Below are 21,970 nucleotides of genomic sequence, written 5' to 3' on the forward strand. Positions count from 1 at the left end.
AACTAAAAGCATTTCCTCTAAGATCAGGAATAAGACAAGGATGTCCACTCTCACCACAATTATTCAACATAATTTTGGAAGTCTAGCCATTGCAATCTGATAAGAAAAAGAAAAGGAATCCACACTGGAGAAAAAGAAGCAAAAGTGTCACTGTCTGCAGATGACATGAAACTATACACAGAAAATCCTAAAGACGCCAGCAGAAAACCACTAGAGCCAATGAATCTGGTAAAGCTGCAGTATACAAAATTAATGCACAGAAATTTCTATTACTCCTACACACTAACAATAAAAGATAGGAAAGATTTAAAAAAAAAACAACAACAACATTTACCACTGCAACAAAACAAATAAAATATCTAGGAATAAACCGACCTAAGGAGGTAAAAGACCTGTACTCAGAAAACTATTAAGAAACTGATGAAAGAAATCAAAGATAACACTAACAGGTGAGAGATATACCATGTTCTTGGAAGAATCAATACTACCCAAAGCAACCTACAGATTCAATGCAATCCCTATCAAATTACCAATGGCATTTTCCACAGAATTAAAAGAAAAAAATTTTACAGTTTGTATGGAAACACAAAAGACCCCAAATAGCCAAAGCAATCTTGAGAAAACAAAATGGAGCAGGAGGAATCAGACTCTCTGGCTTCAGATTATACTACAAAGCAACAGTAATCAAGACAGTATGGTACTGACACAAGAACAGAAATATTAGATCAATGCAACAGGATAGAAAGCCCAGAGATAAACCCACATTCCTATGGTCACCTAATCTATGACAAAGGAAGCATGTAAATACAATGGAGAAAAGACAGTCTCTTCAATAAGTGATGCTGGGAAAACTGGACAGCCACGTGTAAAAGAATGAATTAGAACACTTCCTAACACATACACAAAAATAAACTTAAAATGGATTAAAGACCAGATACTGGAAAACTCTTAGGGGAAAACACAGGAAGAACACTTACATAAATCACCACAAGATCTTTTTAGACCTACCTTCTACAGTAATGAAAATAAGAACAAAAATAAACAAATGGGGCCTAATTAAACTTAAAAGCTTTTGTACAGCAAAGAAAACCATAAATGAGATGAAACGACAACCCTCAAAATGGAAGAAAATAGCAAACGAAATAAATGATGAGATTAATCTCCAAAATAAAAATAAAAAATGAAAAAATCAGCCTGTACCTACTAAATATGCAACCCACTCCAGGAGCCTGGCAGGCTACAATCCAGAGTCACAAAGAGTTGGATATGACTGAAGTGACTTAGCACACATATACGCACTAAATATATTGAAGAACAAATGACAATAAGGAAAAAATTTATGGTTTCATAAAAATGAAAGCCCATTTTTGCACTTCTCCCTCAGTCCTGGCCCCACCATGGAAAAGAGAGAGAAAAAGAAATTATATATACAAACATATGCATGCATGCAAAGGCCAAGAACTAGCAGGAAACATAATAGTATGTCATAAATTATGTATATTACTGTTCTCCTTTATGCATAGAATATTACCCTAAATGTTTTACAGAAAACATGTACTACTCTGTTAAAAATGAAAAAATCAGAAGGAAAAAAAACACAAATAATTTTTAAAAATACAAAAAATAAAAATGAAAAAATGAAAATTCAGTAAGCGTTTTTAACCAAAGAATAGTTTCTCAGAACATTAATTTATTCAAATAGAAATAGGAATTTCAAGTTACAATATTAAATGGTTATTCCCCTGAGTATACTTTTCTACTTTTTCCTTTCTCCACACTACGCACTTATCCATGCCCAGCACCAAACTTCCGTATTTGTCTATTTACCTCTTCATTCACTCACTCTAATTCTTCCAGGCAAACCTGCAATCTCGTACCTATCTTGTCAATTTTACTATAACAGCACTGGTCCATGTGTATATTTCTCCAGGTGAATTATCAACAGTCCAGTATCAATGTGCACATTTGATCTAGCCTTCTCTCACACATCGTATCATACCCAAAAACACATGCAAGGAAACAGGCAAACACACAAGCACGTATAAACTCTGGCTTTATAAACAGATAAACTTTACACCAAACACATAAGCATCAGACCATAAATTCACATTTAACATGGATAACATTCCTTACGAGCTTCCCGGGTGGCAAAGCAGGAGACGCAAGAGATATGGGTTCGATATCTGGGTTGGGAAGGTCCCCTAGAGAAAATGGCAACCCACTCTAGTATTCTTGCCTGGGAAATCCCACCGACAGAGGAGCCTGGCGGGCTACAGTCCAGGGGTCGCAAAAGAATAAGACACGACTTAACGACTAAACAACAACAAACAACAACTCTCCACCCTGTGGTCTCCATCCAGAAACACGATCAGCCTCCCTGCCTGAAGACCTCAAGGGGATGCAAGCTTTGCGCTTCTAAGATTCTAGGGAAGGGCTAATACAAATGAAATAGTTGCACGCAGAAAAGCGCTGATGAACTTTGCTTAGCTTCATATTTCAAATTATAACGTTGGAGGAGAATTAACCAGTGGAGAACTATCAAAGAACTGTGCGAGCCGGCTAAACGAAGAAGAAAACTGAAGCTCGGAGACGAGTTCTGATCGTTTTACAGAAGCAACCAATTAAACGCCCCAAGCTAGGCCTCCAAACCCACCAGAACACAAACTTGAAACCCACACCCTTGGGGCGCCAGGACAGTCTCCGCCTCTTGAGAGAGAGGAACGTCTTACCTCAGCGACAGGGGCCTCAACAAGTTCCCCTTCCCCAGGGCCGGCGCGCCGGGTAGCTGGAGCAGCGGGCTTCCCCTCTGGGAATCCCATTTCTCCCGCGTCCGCCTGCCGCGCGCGCTGCGCAGGCGGGGCAATGGCCACCCGGCACAAGGCGGAGTTCCTCTCCGCCCAGCCCCGCCGCAGGGGCGGGAAAGGAAGGCCCTGGTGTCTGTAGGTTTGAAACCGAAGGGAAGGTCCACCCGCGGCGCCGCCGGACCGTTCCTGGCAACGGGTACAGAGGCCCGGGCGAGGAGAGTCCCAACGAGTCGGCCGGCGTGGGCGGAAGTTCGCCTGAAGCCACTGACCTGTGAGGCCCCACTGCCGCAAGTCCTGCTCCTGCACCCGCGCCCGCGGCGCCTCGGCTCGGCTCTTGCTCTGAAGAGCCATAAGAAAGCCGGGCATGTCGCCCTCCGGGGTCGCAGCTCCCACACGCTCCATCCAGTCGGGCGAAGCACCGCCCCGCGCCGCCGCCCCGCCCCTCGAGCGTCCTTCCCGACGTTCTCGGCCAGAACCCCCGGACGCCGCCGCCGCCAGAGGGCGCTCCTGCTCTGAGTTTTGAGAGCCGAGGGTGCTCTAAGGTCCCCTACCCGCTGTTGAATGCTTGCAGCTGGGTGCATGTGGGGCCGCTCACACGTGTGTCTCTGGGCTGAGCTTATGTCCGCTCTAGGCGACTGATCACCTGAAACGCTCGTCATTCACTTGTTATTTAATCAACATTAAATGTGCTCTGTTGGCTTCTGGGGTTATAGCTCTGCCCCCCAGCGATTTTCAGCAACATTGTAGAGTTCAGTTTACAGTATTAATAAATTGGTTTGGGCCCTGAAATCCTTACTTGCTCCCTGTAGTCTGTAGGCCAGAACCTCTGAATGGTAGTAAATTAAACATACGAAGAATGTCATGGCCACAATGGATTTCTCAAGTGAATTACAGAGAGCAAATTGAAGCTATGTGTTAGCGAGTCACCATGACTTAGCATCAGCTTTGGTTGAATACACTGGTTAAGGAAATGGCAACCCACTCCAGTATTCTTGCCTGGAGAATCCCAGGGACGGAGGAGCCTGGTGGGCTGCCGTCTGTGGGGTCGCACAGAGTTGGACACGACTGACGCGACTTAGCAGCAGCAGCAGCAAGGTGTAGTAATTTATGATTCACTTCAGTTCAGTTCAGTAGCTCAGTCGTGTCCGACTCTTTGCGACCCCATGAATCACAGCACACCAGGCCTCCCTGTCCATCACCAACCCCCGGAGTTCACTCAGACTCACGTCCATCGAGTCGGTGATGCCATCCAGCTATCTCATCTTCTGTCGTCCCCTTCTCCTCCTGCCCCCAATCCCTCCCAGCATCAGAGTCTTTTCTAATGAGCCAACTCTTCCACGAGGTGGCCAAAGTACTGGAGTTTCAGCTTTAGCATCATTCCCTCCAAAGAACATCCAGGACTGATCTCCTTTGCAATGGACTGGTTGGATCTCCTTGCAGTCCAAGGGACTCTCAAGGGTCTTCTCCAACACCACAGTTCAAAAGCATCAATTCTTTGGTGCTCAGCCTTCTTCACAGTCTAATTCTTACATCCAAAAACTATAGCCTTGACTAGACGAACCTTTGTTGGCAAAGTAATGTCTCTGCTTTTGAATATGCTGTCTAGGTTGGTCATAACTTTCCTTCCAAGGAGTAAGCGTCTTTTAACTTCATGGCTGCAGTCACCATCTGCAGTGATTTTGGAGTCCAAAAAAATAAAGTCTGACACTGTTTCCACTGTTTCCCCATCTATTTCCCATGAACTGATGATTAGTAGTGTACAAATTGCTGCATTTATTGATGCAGTTAGTTACTCCCCTAAGAGCTTTCTGTGATTTTCTCCTGTAACCCACCCAATAACCCTATAAATAGGTACCATAATTGTCCCTACATGACAGCTGAGGAAACTGACTTGGAATGGTAATTGAACAAAGCTGAGCAGGACCCATAGGAGAAGGCAATGGCAATCCACTCCATTGTTCTTGCCTGGAGAATCCCAGGGATGGGGGAGCCTGGTGGGCTTCCGTCTGTGGGGTCGCACAGAGTCAGACACGACTGAAGTGACTTAGCAGCAGCAGCAGAGCTGGACCCATATACTATTCTCTGGGTAATATGAAAATACTAAATTCCTGTTTAGGTTAATCTTGGCTTCCACCTTCAGTAAACACAGATTAAAGTTGCACTCCCCATATCTCCACGCCCTATAAATAAAGGGTGAAAATTTCTACAAAAGACATGCCTTCCAGTTGATTTATTCATAAAAATACTCAAAGCATTGCAAAGTTAATGTTGAGTCATTCTGTCTCAAAGATGTCTGACTGAACATCTTTGTTCAAGAACTCTTTTGGCCCTGGAGACAAAGGCCACTAATTTCATCTATAGAACATTTAAGTAAATTATATTGTTTGTATTTTAAATTAGGGTTATGTTTTAAAAGGAGGAGATAGTGAAAGTGAAAGTGAATGGGCTTCCCTGGTGGCTCAGAGGTTAAAGCCTCTGCCTGCAATGAGGGAGACCTGGGTTCAATCCCTGGGTCAGGAAGATCCCCTAGAGAAGGAAATGGCATCCCACTCCAGTATTCTTGCCTGGAGAATTCCATGGATGGAAGAGCCTGGTGGGCTACAGTCCACGGGATCACAAAGAGTCGGACATGACTGGGGGTTATGTTTTAAAAGGAGGAGATAAGAGGTAAGCAAATAAAATCAGGTAGAGATAAATGTTAAGTTGAAAGAGAAACAGAGTTGAAGGAGTCTTTGGGCCTAGAAAAGAAAACAATGGTCTCAAAGGCCCTTGCTGAATCATCTAACTTTGGAGAAAACAAAACCAAACTTTAAGTCCCATCCTGATGCTCCCAGCCTGTTGCATCTACCTGGGACTTATCACCCCCTGCCCAAAACCTCCCACCCCCTGTTCAATTACAAATGCCATCTCAACCAAAGATTACCCAAAACGTTCCGCCTGACTGTTTCCCTTATTGCTTCCACAAACCTCCCTTTAAATATGAAGCCTCCCTGATCCATCTCGTGCTCAGCCTGGTCGTTTGGCCGACTGTCACCCCTCCTTGCCTGAATAAAGGTAACCTGGCTCCACTGAGGTCATCTCTCCTTTTCTGCTTTGCCCGAACTATACCTTACATTCTTAGTGCCGAAACCCAGAGAGGGCGAGGCACTCGTCTCTCCCATTCTCTCTCACTCTCCCTCCTGTTGTAGCCACGCTTTCCGGGAAACAAACTCACTCAGAAGGACAATGCAGATAGTGGAGTGCAGTTTATTGCACCGGCGGGCCCAAGGCAGAGTCTCCTCTTAGCCAAGAACCCCGACCAGCATTTGTGAAAATCTTTTATACCCCATGTGTTCGTGTCTGAACCCACCACTCCAAATTCCTTGAGACTTACATAAACCAAGGAAAATACAATCCCAATAACCCCATCATTCACGTGCTATGTGCTCATGTGCTCAAACAGTCAAACAATTAGCCAATAATCAATAAACCCGAGGTTACACTCCGATAGATACAGAAAAATTTATGGCCTGTCTGGAGGAAGGGGTGACTAGTGTATGTTTTCTCTTAGGCGATGAGTAACCTAGATACGATCTTCAAGGTTCCCCTGTCTGGAGGGAGTCTTATCCTTCTGTTGTTGTTTTCAAAGGCTAAACTAAACAGAGTTCAGAGTCCATTGGAAAGGTGGCCGAGCATGATCAACATGAACAGGCCTAAGATGGAGTCCAGGCCCTATGAATTCCTTCTTCACTGCCTCTCATCGTTTTCCCTTTTCCTGGAGTCTGGAAACAGGAACACCCACTGAGCTCACTTTCTGCCAGGGCTCATAAGTTCCCCTCGAGGATACCTAGCGCCTTCGTGAGCGGTGCAAGCCTTGTCCTAAGGTTTTATTGGTGCTTTGCATACCCCCAGGCCTCCGGCACTGTCCCCTTTCTCTCTCTCTCTCTGACGACCTCTGGAACAGGGAACTCTTTGCCATTCGACCGCTCTACATGCAACACTCCACTCAAGCCAGCCCCTAGATTAAGGTAAGATCCGGACGGTGTTCTAGAGGCGCTCTAGAACCCAGTCCTCTCCGGGTCCTGGGGACCCCCAGCCTAAGGCCACTCTGTAGGTGACGGTGGGGGACGCTCCACCTCGACACAGAGCTCTCTTCTCATAACTCCTATTGCGACTACGGGTGACGACTCGAGCTCCCAATAGGAGCCTCTGCTTGCCTTTCAATTATGGGGTCTGGCCAATGTGTCCCAAAAGATTCTCCTCTAACCTGTGTTCTCGAAAATTTCAAATCGCTCTTACTCACTGAACTCAAAGGTAACCGCTTAAAACAACTATGTATACAGATCTGGCCTCAATACCAATTAGACAATCAAGACCGCTGGCCTGAATTCGGCGCATTTGACTTTAATATTCTTCAAAATCTCACCGACTTCCTTAAACAGAATGGCAAGTGGTGTCGGAGGTCCCCTATGCCCAAGCGTTTTGGGCCCTTCGGAGCAGGCCCCCCCTATGCAAAGCCTGCTCCACCATGAGGTCCTTCTGTGCACCTTGCCTCCCAAGCAAAAGGGCTCTTCTTCAACTAACCACCCATCTCGACCTTCCGCATCCCCAGAGTTCGACTCCCTACCCACCACCCTGCCAACCCTCTCCTCCCCACTCATGCAACTCACCTACTGACTCTGAAACCTCTCCTGACTCCTCCTCGACCGCTACCCCATCTCCCCAACTCTCCCTCCCCCCTCTCCCCTTCCCCCGCCGCCTCCACCACACGGTCACATACTCAACACATATTTCCCCTGAGAGAGGTGGCAGGACCAGAGGGCCCCACCTGAGTCCATGTGCCATTTTCATTCTCAGACATGAGCCAGATAGGAGAAAAGTTAGGATCATTTTCTGAAAATCCTACCAGATACAGAAAAGAATTCCTGAGACTCTCCCAGGCCTATAAGCTCACATGGAGTGACTTATATTATATCCTACATGCCATCTCTCACCCCAGATGAAAAAGACCATATTTGGCAAGCGGCGAAAGCCCATGCCCATCACTTGCATAACCAAGACTGGGATAGCCCAGTTGTTGATAAGGCGGTGCCTCAATTAGGTCCCCACTGGATGTACCAGCCCGGTGACCCAAGTATCAAGAGACTCAATCGCATGATTACCTGCCTTCTAGAAGGAATGCAGAAAAATACTCATATCCATGTCAATTATGATAAAGTCAGGGAAATCACCCAAGGGGCAGACAAAAATCCAGCCTTGTTCTTGGCACTCCTCACAGAGGCAGTACAGAAGCATACCAACCTAGATATCACCACCCCTGCTGGGTTACTCTACCTTTGTCTTCATCAGCCAGTCCGCCCCTGACATTAGATGCAAGCTTCAACAACTAGAGAAGGGCCCTGAGACCCCCCAAAGAGACCTTCTAGAAGTGGCCTTCAAGGTGTTCAATAATAGAGAGAAGGAGGCTAAGAGAGAAAAAGACTGTGAGAGAAAAGTGAAATATGCCTTTTTGGCAGCAGCAACTAAGGGAAGAGATCAGCCTCCGCCCTAGTCCCAGACCAGGGCTTAAGACCCTCCCCCGCCAGACCCTGCTTCCGATGCAACCAGTCAGGACACTGGGCAAAACTTGCCCAAACCCACGGCCCCCTACAAAAGCATGCCCGACCTGTGGCCAGAGGGGACACTGGAAGATGGACTGTCTCCAGGGACGCCCTGGCACCCCTGGGGAGTTCCCCACCTCCCAGACCTGGAGAGTGGAGTGTCTACAGGGACACCCTGGCACACCGGGGGAGATCTCCACTTCTCCCCAGAACCCCAGTCCAGCCCTACAAGAGTTGTTCCAATGACGGGGCCCAGGTTCCAGCCGCCCGGCCCACATCGCAGACATGAGCTCAGAACTTAGGGTGGACAGGATAGTGGCCGGGAAAAAGACCTCCTTTATAGTAGACACTGGAGCCGCTTTCTGTCTCTTAACTTCCTACTTTGGCCCAACTCAAGACTCAGAACTCACAATCAAGGGGATCTCTGGAGTTCCCCTAAGGCCAAAAATCAGCTCTCCATTACTCTGTCAATTTGGAAAATCAACCCTCATACACTCATTCCTCATAATGCCTCAGTGCCCGATAGCACTCTTAGGGAGAGATTTGTTATCCAAACTGGGGGTCTTTATTACCATATCCCCCCTCAATATAGTCTCTATATTCTGCATGCAGATGGCACCTGGACTGTCCCTATCCCTCACCCCTGACCTTCCCTTGGATCTACCCCCACCTTAGACTTCGAAGTCTGGGACACTGATCACCCATCCATAGCCAAACATCATCCCCCAGTCCACATTACCTTAAAAGACCCCTAGACTATAATCACCCAACAACAGTACTCTCTCACCCCGGAGGCTCACAAGGGACTTAAGCCTATCATAGACTGTCTTCTTCAAGACTCTATCTTAATTCCTACCCATTCACCACACAACACCCCTATTCTGGCAGTAAGGAAGGCACCAAACTCTTGGAGACTGGTCCAGGATCTTCGAAAAAATCAATGAGGTCGTCATGCCGACCTTCCCAGTAGTCCCTAACCCTTACACCCTTCTGTCTGCCATATCCGTGACTGCAACCCACTTCATGGTATTAGATCTCAAAGATGCCTTTTTCAGCATCTCCCTCCACCCCCTCCCCCAACCCCTTTCACTTTCACCTGGCAAGACCCTGGGACTCACGTTTCCCAACAACTAACATGGACAGTTGTCCCCCAGGGGTTCAGAGACAGCCCCCACTTTTTTGGAAAGGCTTTACAAAAGGACCTACAAACCGTCAACCTAGTCCTGAGTCATCTCCTCCAATATGTAGATGACCTCCTCCTTTGTAGCCCAGCCTGAAAACTCTGCCTCCAACATACTGCCAAACTCCTTGGGGCCCTGGAATCCTGGAGTTATCAGGTGTCCCGATCCAAGGCCTAAGAAGTACGGACAAATGTCACCTACCTGGGGCTCTCCATATCCCACCAACAGAGAACTATTCCCCCAGATAGAATCCAGGCCCTGATTAACTGTCCACTTCCAAAAATGAAAAGGGAATTCCTGTCTATCCTCGGCCTCCTAAACTTTTCCCGTATCTGGATCCTTAACTTCTCCCTCGTTGCAAAGCCGCTCTATGAGGCAACTAAAGGATGTCTGGATGAGCCCCTCTTTAACCCCTCCTCGCTGGCCAATCCTATTCGCCAGCTCACCCAGAGCCTCCTCCGAGTGCCAACTCTCCACCTGCCAGATCACACCAGACCATTCTTTCTCTTTGACCATTCCAACCAAGGACACGCCCTGGGACTTCTATGTCAGCAGGCCAGAGACACCTGGGCTCCCATAGCCTATCTGTCAAAACAGCTTGACATGGTGACCAAGGGGTGGCCCCCCTGCATACAGGCCATGGCTGCTATCGCAGCCCTCATACCTGAAGCAAATAAACTCTCTAGGAAGCCCCTTTAACAGTCTGTTCTCCACACACCTTCCAAGACTTACTATCACTTCGGACTTTCCTCTCTCTTCCCCCTTCCAGGGTACAGGTTCTACATGCTTTTCTCCTTGACCCTCAGCTCTCATTCTCCCCCTGCTCTCCCCTTAACCCCTCCAGCTTATTACCCTCGTCCCCTACAACAGACCCTCTCCTAAATAGCCACAGCCTAAAGTAGATCTTAGCCAAAACCCCTTCCAACATTTAACAGATCAGCCCATCCTAGGCCCAGACAACCCACACTGGTTCATTGACGGCAGCTCTCAAGAATCCCCACCCTTTGAGGCAGGATATGCCATCATCCAGGGGGACCTTTGTCACAATCACGGGACCCAGACAATTGAAGCTTGACCTCTGTTATCTTACACCACCTCCCAACAGGCAAACTGATAGCTTTCTCCAGAGCTTTGACTCTGGCTAAAAATCTAAGGGTTAACATCCACACAGACTCCAAATATGCTTATAACATACTTCACTCAAACATCCTAATATGGAGAGAAAGAGGTTTCCTAACCCAAAAGGGATCCCCCATTATTAATTCAGACCTGATCCACAAACTTCTAGAGGCAGCACTCTTACCAAACAAAGCCGCCATCCTCCACTGTAGGGGACATCAAAAGGGAAGTCTCATATCAGCCTACAACAATGCTGCAGACCAGAAGGCAAAGGAGATAGCTCTGTCCCACCCCTCTCTCCAGTCGCCTGTCATCTTAGCCCTGACTCCATCTGACCCTCCCACCACCAGAGAAATCTACTTTTATCTACACTCACTTTTTCATCCCTCATCCAAGACACTCCAACAGTTCCTTGGTAACCACTTTCCCCATATCCACTGCTGACCAACAATATTTAGATAACCTTACCCGCTCCTGTCAGACATGTCACTGTACTAATCCCAGTTCCAACCTTAAACCTACATCCTTTCCAACCCATCAAATGCGAGGCAGCTTCCCAGCACAGGATTGGCAGATAGACCAGGGCAGATACCTCCTGGTCCTTGTGGACACTTTTTCAGGATAAGTAGAAGCATTTCCCACTACAAACAAAAGAGCCCACACCATGGCCCAAATCCTCCTCACAGAAATTATCTCCAGGTTTGGCTTACCTTTATACCTAAAGTCTGATAATGCCCTGGAATATACTTCCAAGGTCACCCAACAACTTGTCCAATTCTTACAGATACCCTGGAAATTTCACATTCCATATCATCCCCAGACCTCAGGAAAGGTAGAAAGGATGAATAGAACAATCAAACAAACTCTTACCAAACTATCCCTCGAGGTACATCTGGATTGGACTAAACTTTTGCTGATTGTTCTCCTCAGAGTACAGACTTTGCCCAGAAAGCCCCTGGAGCTGAGCCCCTTTGAGGTGATGTACAGAAGGCCCGCGCTCCCTCCTGGACTCCCCCGAACCTCCTCCCATACCAAGCTTCCTACACTCCCCTCTGCTGGTGGAACTCCGCAATTTCCTCTGGAAATACGTCAACCACAACTAGCCTGCCTCTGACCCTCAAGTTCCCCTTGGCGGGGGGACTTGTCCCCATTTACAAACTGGGAACATGCTCTATCTGGCTGATAATCCCCAGGCTGACCTAACCCCAAAGTGGCAGGGACCATTCAAAATCATCCTTCTTACCCCGACTACAGCTAAACCTGAGAAGGTCACCTCCTGGGTACACCTCTCTCGCCTAAAACGGGTCATCTCCGATTCTGCGCTGCCCTCCTTAACTGACACCTATCAGGTCTCCCTCACAGGACCTACCTCCTTAAAAGTCACCCAGTGACAACCCCCGTCAACCATCCAAGAGGACACTGAATGACCTGGACTCTCTTCAACCTACAACTGCTCCTGATCCAACTACTATAAGACCTCTGGACCAGCGCCACAACAGGAACCTCCTTCGAAGAACTGACCACGCTGGTGTCTCAACTATGGCTTCAGGGAACCTTCTACAACCTGACTCCAGATGAAATTGATTTCTTTATTTTCATTCTCTATGTCATTCTTCATCCTTATGAACACTGTTCCTCCTCATATTCAAGCAACCACCAACTTGGGGCCTTCTGCCCCTCGCCCTGACTGGGCTCTCCCCATCTCTCTAACTATAACTACACTCTTAATCTTAGTCCTTGCTATAGGCCTAGTAACTGGCTCCCCTCAGGACTGGTCACCTATCCTTCATCTCTTTGTCGGTATCACCTACATTGGTAGCTGTGTTCTACTCCTAGGGTGCTATTTCCTCGGCACTGCCTAACTAACAGACCCATGACTCCCCTGTTCCTTATCCTTGTTGCACTCCCCTGCATTCTGGCTACTCCCTGCCCCTGCTCAGACATTTATTCCTGTGTTCATTCCTCATGTTATAATACGGCTCCAAGACCATGCATCATGAACCTTGGGGCGGGCGGCGGGCAGGGGGAGTCCAAATCCCTATTCACTGGTAAAGTACAAAAGAGAGGGAGTTTCGTGAGCACCTGCCATAAGCCAAATGGAAGAAACATATGTTGCTATCCCATTACCCACTGAGGGTACTCAGACTGGGGCGGGGTACTAAAAATCAGGAAAAGAAACAAGTCATAAAGAACATAATTTCCCAGTTACAGGTAAGCCCTGAGCCTTCTAAATGCCTAGACCTTCTTTCCCAATTACGGCCTCTCCTAAAACCTCCCTTTGGCAACCAACACCTTATCCGCCTTCTCAACTCTTCTCTTCAATTCTTCTTTCCAATTCAGTACACACAACATACATCCCAGTGTTGGATATGCATATCAGTCTCCCTCACTACACATGGCAATTCCCTTACCCTCAACCTGGCTGTCATAGGGCAACTATACCTCCCCTTCCCAACAAAAAACTACATGACTCATTGGGCCAGTCTCTGACAATGTCCTACTCTCAGCCTCCTCCAACCTAACCTGTATCAGCTACTCTAGTCCCAACTACACTGGTCTTACAAACTCCGCTCCCTCCTTCTGTTCCACTTGGGTTCTCTGGAACAACACAAATAATTGCACCAACTCAGGAATCTTCATTCTCTGCGGGACCTATGCATAATCATGTCTCCCCCTTGACCCCTCTGGACCTTGCATTTTGGTCTTCCTGACCCCGGGTCTAACATTTCTTAAAGAAGAAGAGATAGAACAAATAGTCTACCCCTGAGAGAGTCATTTCCTAGGCAGGTTGATAAGGAGTCTAGGGTCCCCAAGGAGAGAGGGGTCTGGAATTCTCAAGGAGGAAGAAAGGACAAACTTTTTTTCCTTCTCTACATTCCTTAGGATTATATAACAATAATGTATCCTGCCTGAGGACAGTCTCTGGATTAAACCTTCTGGCTAATTCTGTTATCTTCAAATGTAAATTATGGGAGTAGGTCTGGTGAGGTCTTTACAACCTCCAGACATTCTTCGGATTCATTGGAGAGTATATAACTTCATTGCTAACACTAGCAAGGGGGTACTCTTTCTACCCCCTTCTGATGCCTATGTCAGAAGCTTTCTCTATCTCCTTTATACCTTAATAAAACTTTATTACACAAAAGCTCTGAGCGATCAAGCCTGATCTCTGGCCCCGGATTGAATTCTTCTTCTCTGGGGGCCAAGAATCCTGGTGTCTTCGTGTGATTCAACAACAACCTTTCACCCCCAAGGGGAACTTTTTCACAGAAGAAAAACAAGCTGCCATAGCCCCTCTCCTGATTGGGACCGGCATAGCAGCAGCCCTAGGCACCGGGATTGGGGGCATCTCAACCTTGGCCCATTTCTACTACAAGCTGTCCCAAGAACTTAATGAGGATATGGAGCAGGTAGTGGAGTCCTTCGTTTCAGTCCAAAGACAAATTAGCTCATTAGCTTCTGTGGTCCTACAAAATAGGCAAGCCCTAGACCTTCTCACCGTGGAAAAGGGAGGGGCCTGCCTTTTCCTAGGAGAGGACTGCTGCTATTTTGTTAATGAAACGGGCATAGTCCAGGGCAGAGTCAAAGAACTTAGAGACAGATCGAATGCCACCGGAATGAGTTACAAAACCTTTACACTCCCCAAAACCTGTTCCAACAGGCCCTCCCTTGGTTGCTCCCTTTCTTGGGACCACTGGTACTTATCATTTTATTCCTCTTACTTGGACCCTGTCTCTTCAATCTCTTTCAAAGGTTTCTCCAAGAACGGATTCAGGCCATCTCTGGAGACCAGGTCAAGACCATTCTTCTTGAGAGCCTGGCACCTCCAACCTCAGGAAAAGGAGACCCTGGGCCCTAGGATGATCCTCTGTTCCAGACCCAAAACCATCGCCCCTAACCAGCAGGAAGTAGCCAGAGAGATATGGCGCCCTTTCCCCCAATTTTTTGTGATTTCAGGGTCTAGAATGAAGGAGTCTTTGGGCCCAGAAAAGAAAATAACGGTCTCAAAGGCCCTTGCTGAATCATCTAACTTTGGAGAAAACAAAACCGAACTTTAAGTCCCACTCTGATGCTCCGGACCTGTTGCATCTACTGAGACTAATCACCCCCTGCCCAGAAACCTCCCACCCCTACATCTGCCTGGGACTTATCACCCCCTATCCAGGGGATTTATCACCCCCTGCCCAAAACCTCCCACCCCCTGTTCAATTACAAATGCCATCTTACCCAAACCGCGTAACATTTCCCTTATCGCTTCCACAAACCTCCCTTTAAATATGAAGCCTCCCTGATCCCTCTCGTGCTCAGCCTGGTCGTTAGGCCGACTGTCACCCCTCCTTGCCTGAATAAAGGTAACCTGCATCCGTTGAGGTCATCTCTCCTTCTTTTCTGCCTCGGCCCGAATTATACCTTCCTTACAAGAGTCACTTGATGGGGCTACATTGATTTCCTACTTGGGTGTTTTCTCAAAACCATAACACAGACTTGTCTCCTTTGCCAGCTTCCCTGGAGGAACTTCTGTCCTATGTGGTTACTCCTGAGTGGTTTTTGCAAACTGGTCTCTGTGTTTGACTTATTTTTTCCCCTCCAGGTTCTGTGGATAGACTTATCCATTAAAGTTGCAATAACAACCACCTGCAGCTCAAACAAAAGGGTGTTTGTTATTTTTAACTTAAAGTACATTTGTTTTCTTATAATACCAGAGATAGGATACTAGCTATAAGCTAAGTGTTCTGTTGGTATATTGAGTCTGGCATCTAAAATACAGCTCAGTTCAGTTCAGTCGCTCAGTCGTGTCTGACTCTTTGCGACCCCATGAATCGCAGCATGACAGGCCTCCCTGTCCATCACCAACTCCCAGAGTTCACTCAGACTCACGTCCATCGAGTCAGTGATGCCATCCAGCCATCTCATCCTCTGTCGTCCCCTTCTCCTCCTGCCCCCAATCCCTCCCAGCATCACAGTCTTTTCCAATGAGTCAACTCTTCACATGAGGTGGCCAAAGTACTGGAGTTTCAGCTTTAGCATCATTCCTTCCAAAGAAATCCCAGGGCTGATCTCCTTCACAATGGACTGGTTGGATCTCCTTGCAGTCCAAGGGACTCTCAAGAGTCTTCTCCAACACCACAGTTCAAAAGCATCAATTCTTTGGCGCTCAGCCTTCTTCACAGTCCAACTCTCACATCCATACGTGACCACAGGAAAAACCATAGCCTTGACTAGATGGACCTTTGTTGGCAAAGTAATGTCTCTGCTTTTGAATACGCTATCTAGGTTGGACATAACTTTCCTTCCAAGGAGTAAGCGTCTTTTAATTTCATGGCTGCAGTCACCATCTGCAGTGATTTTGGAGCCCCCCAAAAATAAAGTCTGACACTGTTTCCACTGTTTCCCCATCTATTTCTCATGAAGTGATGGGAGCGGATGCCATGATCTTTGTTTTCTGAATGTTGAGCTTTAAGCCAACTTTTCCACTCTCCACTTTCACTTTCATCAAGAGGCTTTTTAGTTCCTCTTCACTTTCTGCCATAAGGGTGGTATCATCCGCATATCTGAGGTTATTGATATTTCTCCCGACTATCTTGATTCCAGCTTGTGTTTCTTCCAGTCCAGCGTTTCTCATGATGTACTCTTTATATAAGTTAAATAAGCAGGGTGACAATATACAGCCTTGACGAACTCCTTTTCCTATTTGGAACCAGTCTGTTGTTTCATAAAGGTAGCTGAGAGACTCTAAGTCATTTAGTGATATGACACCTATTAAGTTCTACTCTGAATGCTGTATGAAAAGTCTATAGAAGAGGGCAGAGTGGATGCAGAGAGACTAGTTAGGAAACTATTGTAGGAGGCTGGGAAAGAGATAATAGTTGTTGGGTCAGGGTGGTGATGGAGTGGAGTAATGAGGAGTGGTGACATCCTAGATATATTGAAAAGGTAGAGCCTACAAAATACGTTGAGTACCTAAGAGAAGATGAATAAAGGGCGATTTCAGGGATTTGGTCAAAGAAAATGGTAGAATGGATTTTCCATATATGGAGGAAAGAAGACTGCTAATGAGGAGATTTGAGGAACATGAAGAATTCGTTTTTGGACATAGTAGCATGAAATGGTTATTAGATATTCAAGTGTAGGGTTTGACTAGATAATTGGATTAGTCTGGAATTCAAGGGAGAGATTGGAACTAAATATATAATATAAATATGGAAGTCCTCATTTTAGGATAGACCTTAATCCTTGATACTAGGTAAGTCCCCCTAAGAGATGACTGAAGCTATAAAAGAGATTAAGCCTTGGACAACTAATATTTAGAAGTTGAAAGATGAAGCAGAACCAGCAGAAGAGACTAAGAAGAACAGTCTGTGACATAGTATAGGAACTAAGAATGTGGTGTCCCTGAGCCAAATGAAGAGAAGTTTCAAGAAGAAGTGATTGTGTCACATGTAGCTAAGAGCTGGAGTAAAGATAGGAGAGAGAAATAAGCATTGGACTGGGCAATATAGTGGACATTGATGACCTTGACAAGAATGATTTCTGTACATTGAAATGGACTTTTAAAAAGGGAATAGGAGAAAAAGTGGAGACAAAATGTCTCACGCCTCTTTGGTTTGTTTTGCTTCAGTGGTTCTTTTAAAGAATTCAAGATGTAGTCTACAGGTTGGTAGCTAATGCCAATTTATCAGGTACAGGGAGGCCTGGTGTGCTGCGATTCATGGGGTTGCAAAGAGTCGGACACGACTGAACAACTGAACTGAACTGAACTAGCCTAGTACAAATCAAGGATCAAAGTTAAAGGAAAGAAGTGAATTTACAATAGCACTTAGTAAATGAATCTCACCAGTCCCGGGGAAAGCTCCTTCATCTGGCTCTCAGCAGCTGGTCAGTGCACCAGAGTCCCAGTGGGAGCACCATCCACTACATGCATCCATGCGTGGAGGGGACCTTGTCATGAGTCTGGGGGCCCACCATTTTATACCTTACAATGTTCTTTGTTCTCAAAGGAGTTCAAAGAGTTTATGCATGAGGGTAGTGGAAAATAACCTGGTCCCCGCTTTGATTAGCCAGATCAAAGAAGGAAAACGGTATTCCCCAAATGTCAATTTATCTACTTGACACCTTTTCCCCCTTTTTGGGCAGATGTTTTCATGATGTTCTCATTCTTTATTGTGTTTAAATACATAGTTGCTTAAGTATAAGTTACGTTTAAGTATATAAGTTGTTTGGGTACAAGCAATGAACACAATACATCAGGTCACCATCTGGTGCATGCTTCATCAAAATGGTGACCGAATGGTGCAGTAACATTAAGTTATTAACCATACCATTACACTCTTCCAAAGAGTTTTGCTATAAAGGGGACCAGAAAACAGGGAGCAATAACCGAAAGAGGGCATTGTGCAGAAGGCGGTGAACAAGACCATCCCCAAGAAAAAGAAATGCAAAAAGGCAAAATGGTTGTCTGAGGAGGCCTTAAAAATAGCTGCGAAAAGAAGAGAAGCAAAAGGCAAAGGAGAAAAGGAAAGATACATCCACCTGAATGGAAATTCTAAAGAATAGCGAGGAGAGATAGGAAAGCCTTCCCAAGTGAACAATGCAAAGAAATAGAGGAAAATAATAGAATGGGAAAGACTAGAGATCTCTTCAAGAAAATCAGAGATGCCAAGGGAATATTTTGTGCAAAGATGGGTACAATAAATCACAGAAATTGTATGGACATTATACAAGCAGACGACATTAAGAAGTGGCAAGAATATACAGAAGAATTATACAAAAAATATCTTGATGCCCAATAACCACGATGGTGTGATCACTCACCAAGAGCCAGACATCCTGGATTCAGAAGTCAAGTGGGCCTTAGGAAGCATCGCTATGAACAAAACTAGTGGAGGTGATGGAATTCTAGCTAAGCTATTTCAAATCCTTAAAGATGATGCTGTGAAAGTGCTGCACTCAATATGCCAGCAAATTTGGAAAACTCAGTAATGGCCACAGGACTGGAAAAAGTCAGTTTACATTCCAATCCCAAACAAGGTCAGTGCCAGAGAATGTTAACACTATGACAAAATTGCACTCACTTCACATGCTAGCAAGATAATGCTCAAAATTCTTCAAGTTATGCTTCAACAGTATGTGAACTGAGAAATTCCAGATGTACAAGCTACATTTAGAAGAGGGAGAGGAACCAGAGATCAAATTGCCAACATCCTTTGGATCATAGAAAAAGTAAGAGAATTCCAGGAAAACATCTACTTCTGCTTCATTGACTATGCTAAAGCCTTCGACTGTGTGGATCACAACAAACAATGGAAAATTTCTTCAAGAGATGGAAATACCAGAACACCTGACCTGCCTCCTGAGAAACCTGTATGCAGGTCAAGAAGCAACAGTTAGAACTGGACATGGAACAAAGGATGGTTCAAAATTGGGAAAGGAGTATGCCAAGGTGCATATTGTCACCCTGTTTATTTAACTTATATGCAGAGTACATCTTGCAAAATGCTGGGGTGGATGAAGCTCAAGCTGGAATTAAGATTACTGGGCACTGGGATGACCCAGAGGGATGGTACGGGGAGTGGGCAGGGAGGAGGGTTCAGGATGGGGAACACGTGTATATTTTTTAAAATTAAAAAAAATATATTACTGGGAAATAATCTTAATTACTGGGAAAATATTATTGAGAAATATCAATAACCACAGATATGCAGATAATACCACCTTTATGGCAGAAGGTGAAGAGGAAATAAAGAGCTTCTTGATGAAGGTGAAAGAGGAGAGTGAAAAAGCTGGCTTAAAACTCAACATTCAAAAGACTAAGCTCACGGCCTCTTAGTGATTTTGGGCTCCAAAATCACTGCAGATGGTGACTGCCGCCATGAAATTGAAAAATGCTTGCTTTTTGGAAAGAAAAGGTATGACAAACCTAGACAGCATATTAAAAAGCAGAGACATTACTTTGCCAACAAAGATCCATATAGTCCAACCTATGATTTTTCCAGTAGTCATGTACAGATGTGCAAGTTGGACCGTAAAGATGGCTGAGCACCAAAGAATTGATGTTTTTGAGCTGTGGTGTTGGAGAAGACTCTTGAGAGTTCCTTGGACAGCAAGGAGATCAAACTAGTTGATCCTAAACCGAATCAAACCTGAATATTCATTGGAATGACTTATACTGAAGCTGAAGCTCCAATACTTTGGCTCCCAGATGGGAAGAGCCATCTCATTGGAAACGACCATGATGCTGGGAAAGACTGATGGCAGGAGAAGGGGACGATAGGACAAGATGGTTGGATGGCATCATTGACTCAATGGACATGAGTTTGAGCAAACTCTGTGAAATTGTGAAGGATAGGGAATACTAGCATGCTGCAGTCCATGGGGTCACAAAGAGTTGGACATGACTGAGTGACTGAGCAACAACAGCAAAGGCATAAAATGTACCTGCACTTAGAGAGCTTAGATTCTGTGATCAGATCAGATCAGTTGCTTAGTCGTGTCCCACTCTTTGCGACCCCATGAATCGCAGCATGACAGGCCTCCCTGTCCATCACCAACTCCCAGAGTTCACTCAGACTCATGTCCATCGAGTCAGTGATGCCATCCAGCCATCTCATCCTCTGTCGTCCCCTTCTCCTCTTGCCCCCAATCCCTCCCAGCATCACAGTCTTTTCCAATAAGTCAACTCTTCGCATGAGGTGGCCAAAGTACTGGAGTTTCAGCTTTAGCATCATTCCTTCCAAAGAAATCCCAGGGCTGATCTCCTTCACAATGGACTGGTTGGATCTCCTTGCAGTCCAAGGGACTCTCAAGGGTCTTCTCCAACACCACAGTTCAAAAGCATCAATTCTTCAGTGCTCAGCCTTCTTCACAGTCCAACTCTCACATCCATACGTGACCACAGGAAAAACCATAGCCTTGACTAGACGAACCTTTGTTGGCAAAGTAACGTCTCTGCTTTTGAATATGCTATCTAGGTTGGTCATAACTTTCCTTCCAAGGAGTAAGCGTCTTTTAATTTCATGGCTGCAGTCACCATCTGCAGTGATTGTGGAGCCCAGAAAAATAAAGTCTGACACTGTTTCCACTGTTTCCCCATCTATTTCCCATGAAGTGATGGGACCGGATGCCATGATCTTCTGAATGTTGAGCTTTAAGCCAACTTTTTCACTCTGCACTTTCACTTTCATCAAGAGGCTTTTGAGTTCCTCTTCACTTTCTGCCATAAGGGTGGTGTCGTCTGCATATCTGAGGTTATTGATATTTCTCCCAGCAATCTTGATTCCAGCTTGTGTTTCTTCCAGCCCAGCATTTCTCATGATGTACTCTGCACATAAGTTAAATAAGCAGGGTGACAATATACAGCCTTGACGTACTCCTTTTCCTATTTGGGAATGTGGTCCACTGGAGAAGGGAATGGCAAACCACTTCAGTATTCTTGCCTTGAGAACCCCATGAACAGTATGAACAGGCAAAATGATAGGATACTGAAAGAGAAACTCCCCAGGTCAGTAGGTGCCCAATATGCTACTGGAGATCAGTGGAGAAATAACTCCAGAAAGAATGAAGGGATGGAGCCAAAGCAAAAAGAATACCCAGCTGTGGATGTGACTGGTGGTAGAAGCAAGGTCCAATGCTGTAAAGAGCAATATTGCATAGGAACCTGGAATGTCAGATCCATGAATCAAGGCGAATTGTAAGTGGTCAAACAAGAGATGGCAAGAGTGAATGTCAACATTCTAGGAATCAGCGAACTGAAATGGACTGGAATGGGTGCATTTAACTCAGATGACCATTATATCTACTATTGTGGGCAGGAATCCCTCAGAAGAAATGGAGTAGCCATCATGGTCAACAAAAGAGTCCGAAATGCAGTACTTGCATGCAATCTCAAAAATGACAGAATGATCTCTGTTCGTTTCCAAGGCAAACCATTCAATATCAGAGTAATCCAAGTCTATGTCCCAACCAGTAATGCTGAAGAAACTGAAGCTGAACAGTTCTATGAAGACCTACAAGACCTTTTAGAACTAACACCCAAAAAAGATGTCCTTTTCATTATAGGGGACTGGAATGCAAAAGTAGGAAGTCAAGAAACACCTGGAGTAACAGGCAAATTTGGCCTTGGAATACGGAATGAAGCAGGGCAAAGACTAATAGGGTTTTGCAAAGAAAATGCACTGGTCATAACAAACACCCTCTTCCAACAACACAAGAGAAGGCTCTACACATGGACATCACCGGATGGTCAACACCGAAATCAGATTGATTATATTCTTTGAAGCCAAAGATGGAG

The 21,970-nt window shown here is 45.7% G+C and overlaps 1 protein-coding gene across 3 annotated transcripts in view; it reads right to left on the bottom strand.

The window, feature by feature from the left end:
* The window catches only part of CHD1L (chromodomain helicase DNA binding protein 1 like), a 65,637-nt gene extending 62,389 nt beyond the window's left edge, over positions 1-3,248 (bottom strand). Inside the window, exon 1 of one of the 3 annotated variants that reach the window (XR_009734881.1) lies at positions 3,074-3,248. Coding sequence is in view for 1 of the 3 variants with exons in the window: in XM_061408866.1 (XP_061264850.1) it covers positions 3,074-3,206 (133 nt within the window). In the remaining 2 variants the exon portion in view is untranslated. Of the gene's footprint in view, positions 1-2,729; positions 2,886-3,073 lie in introns of those variants that run through there. The other 2 variants (XM_061408866.1, XM_061408874.1) reach the window with 2 other exon arrangements.
* Positions 3,249-21,970: the final 18,722 nt, after the last annotated feature.

Source organism: Bos javanicus, chromosome 3 (genome assembly GCF_032452875.1).
Source record: "Bos javanicus breed banteng chromosome 3, ARS-OSU_banteng_1.0, whole genome shotgun sequence".
Taxonomy (NCBI): domain Eukaryota; kingdom Metazoa; phylum Chordata; class Mammalia; order Artiodactyla; family Bovidae; genus Bos; species Bos javanicus.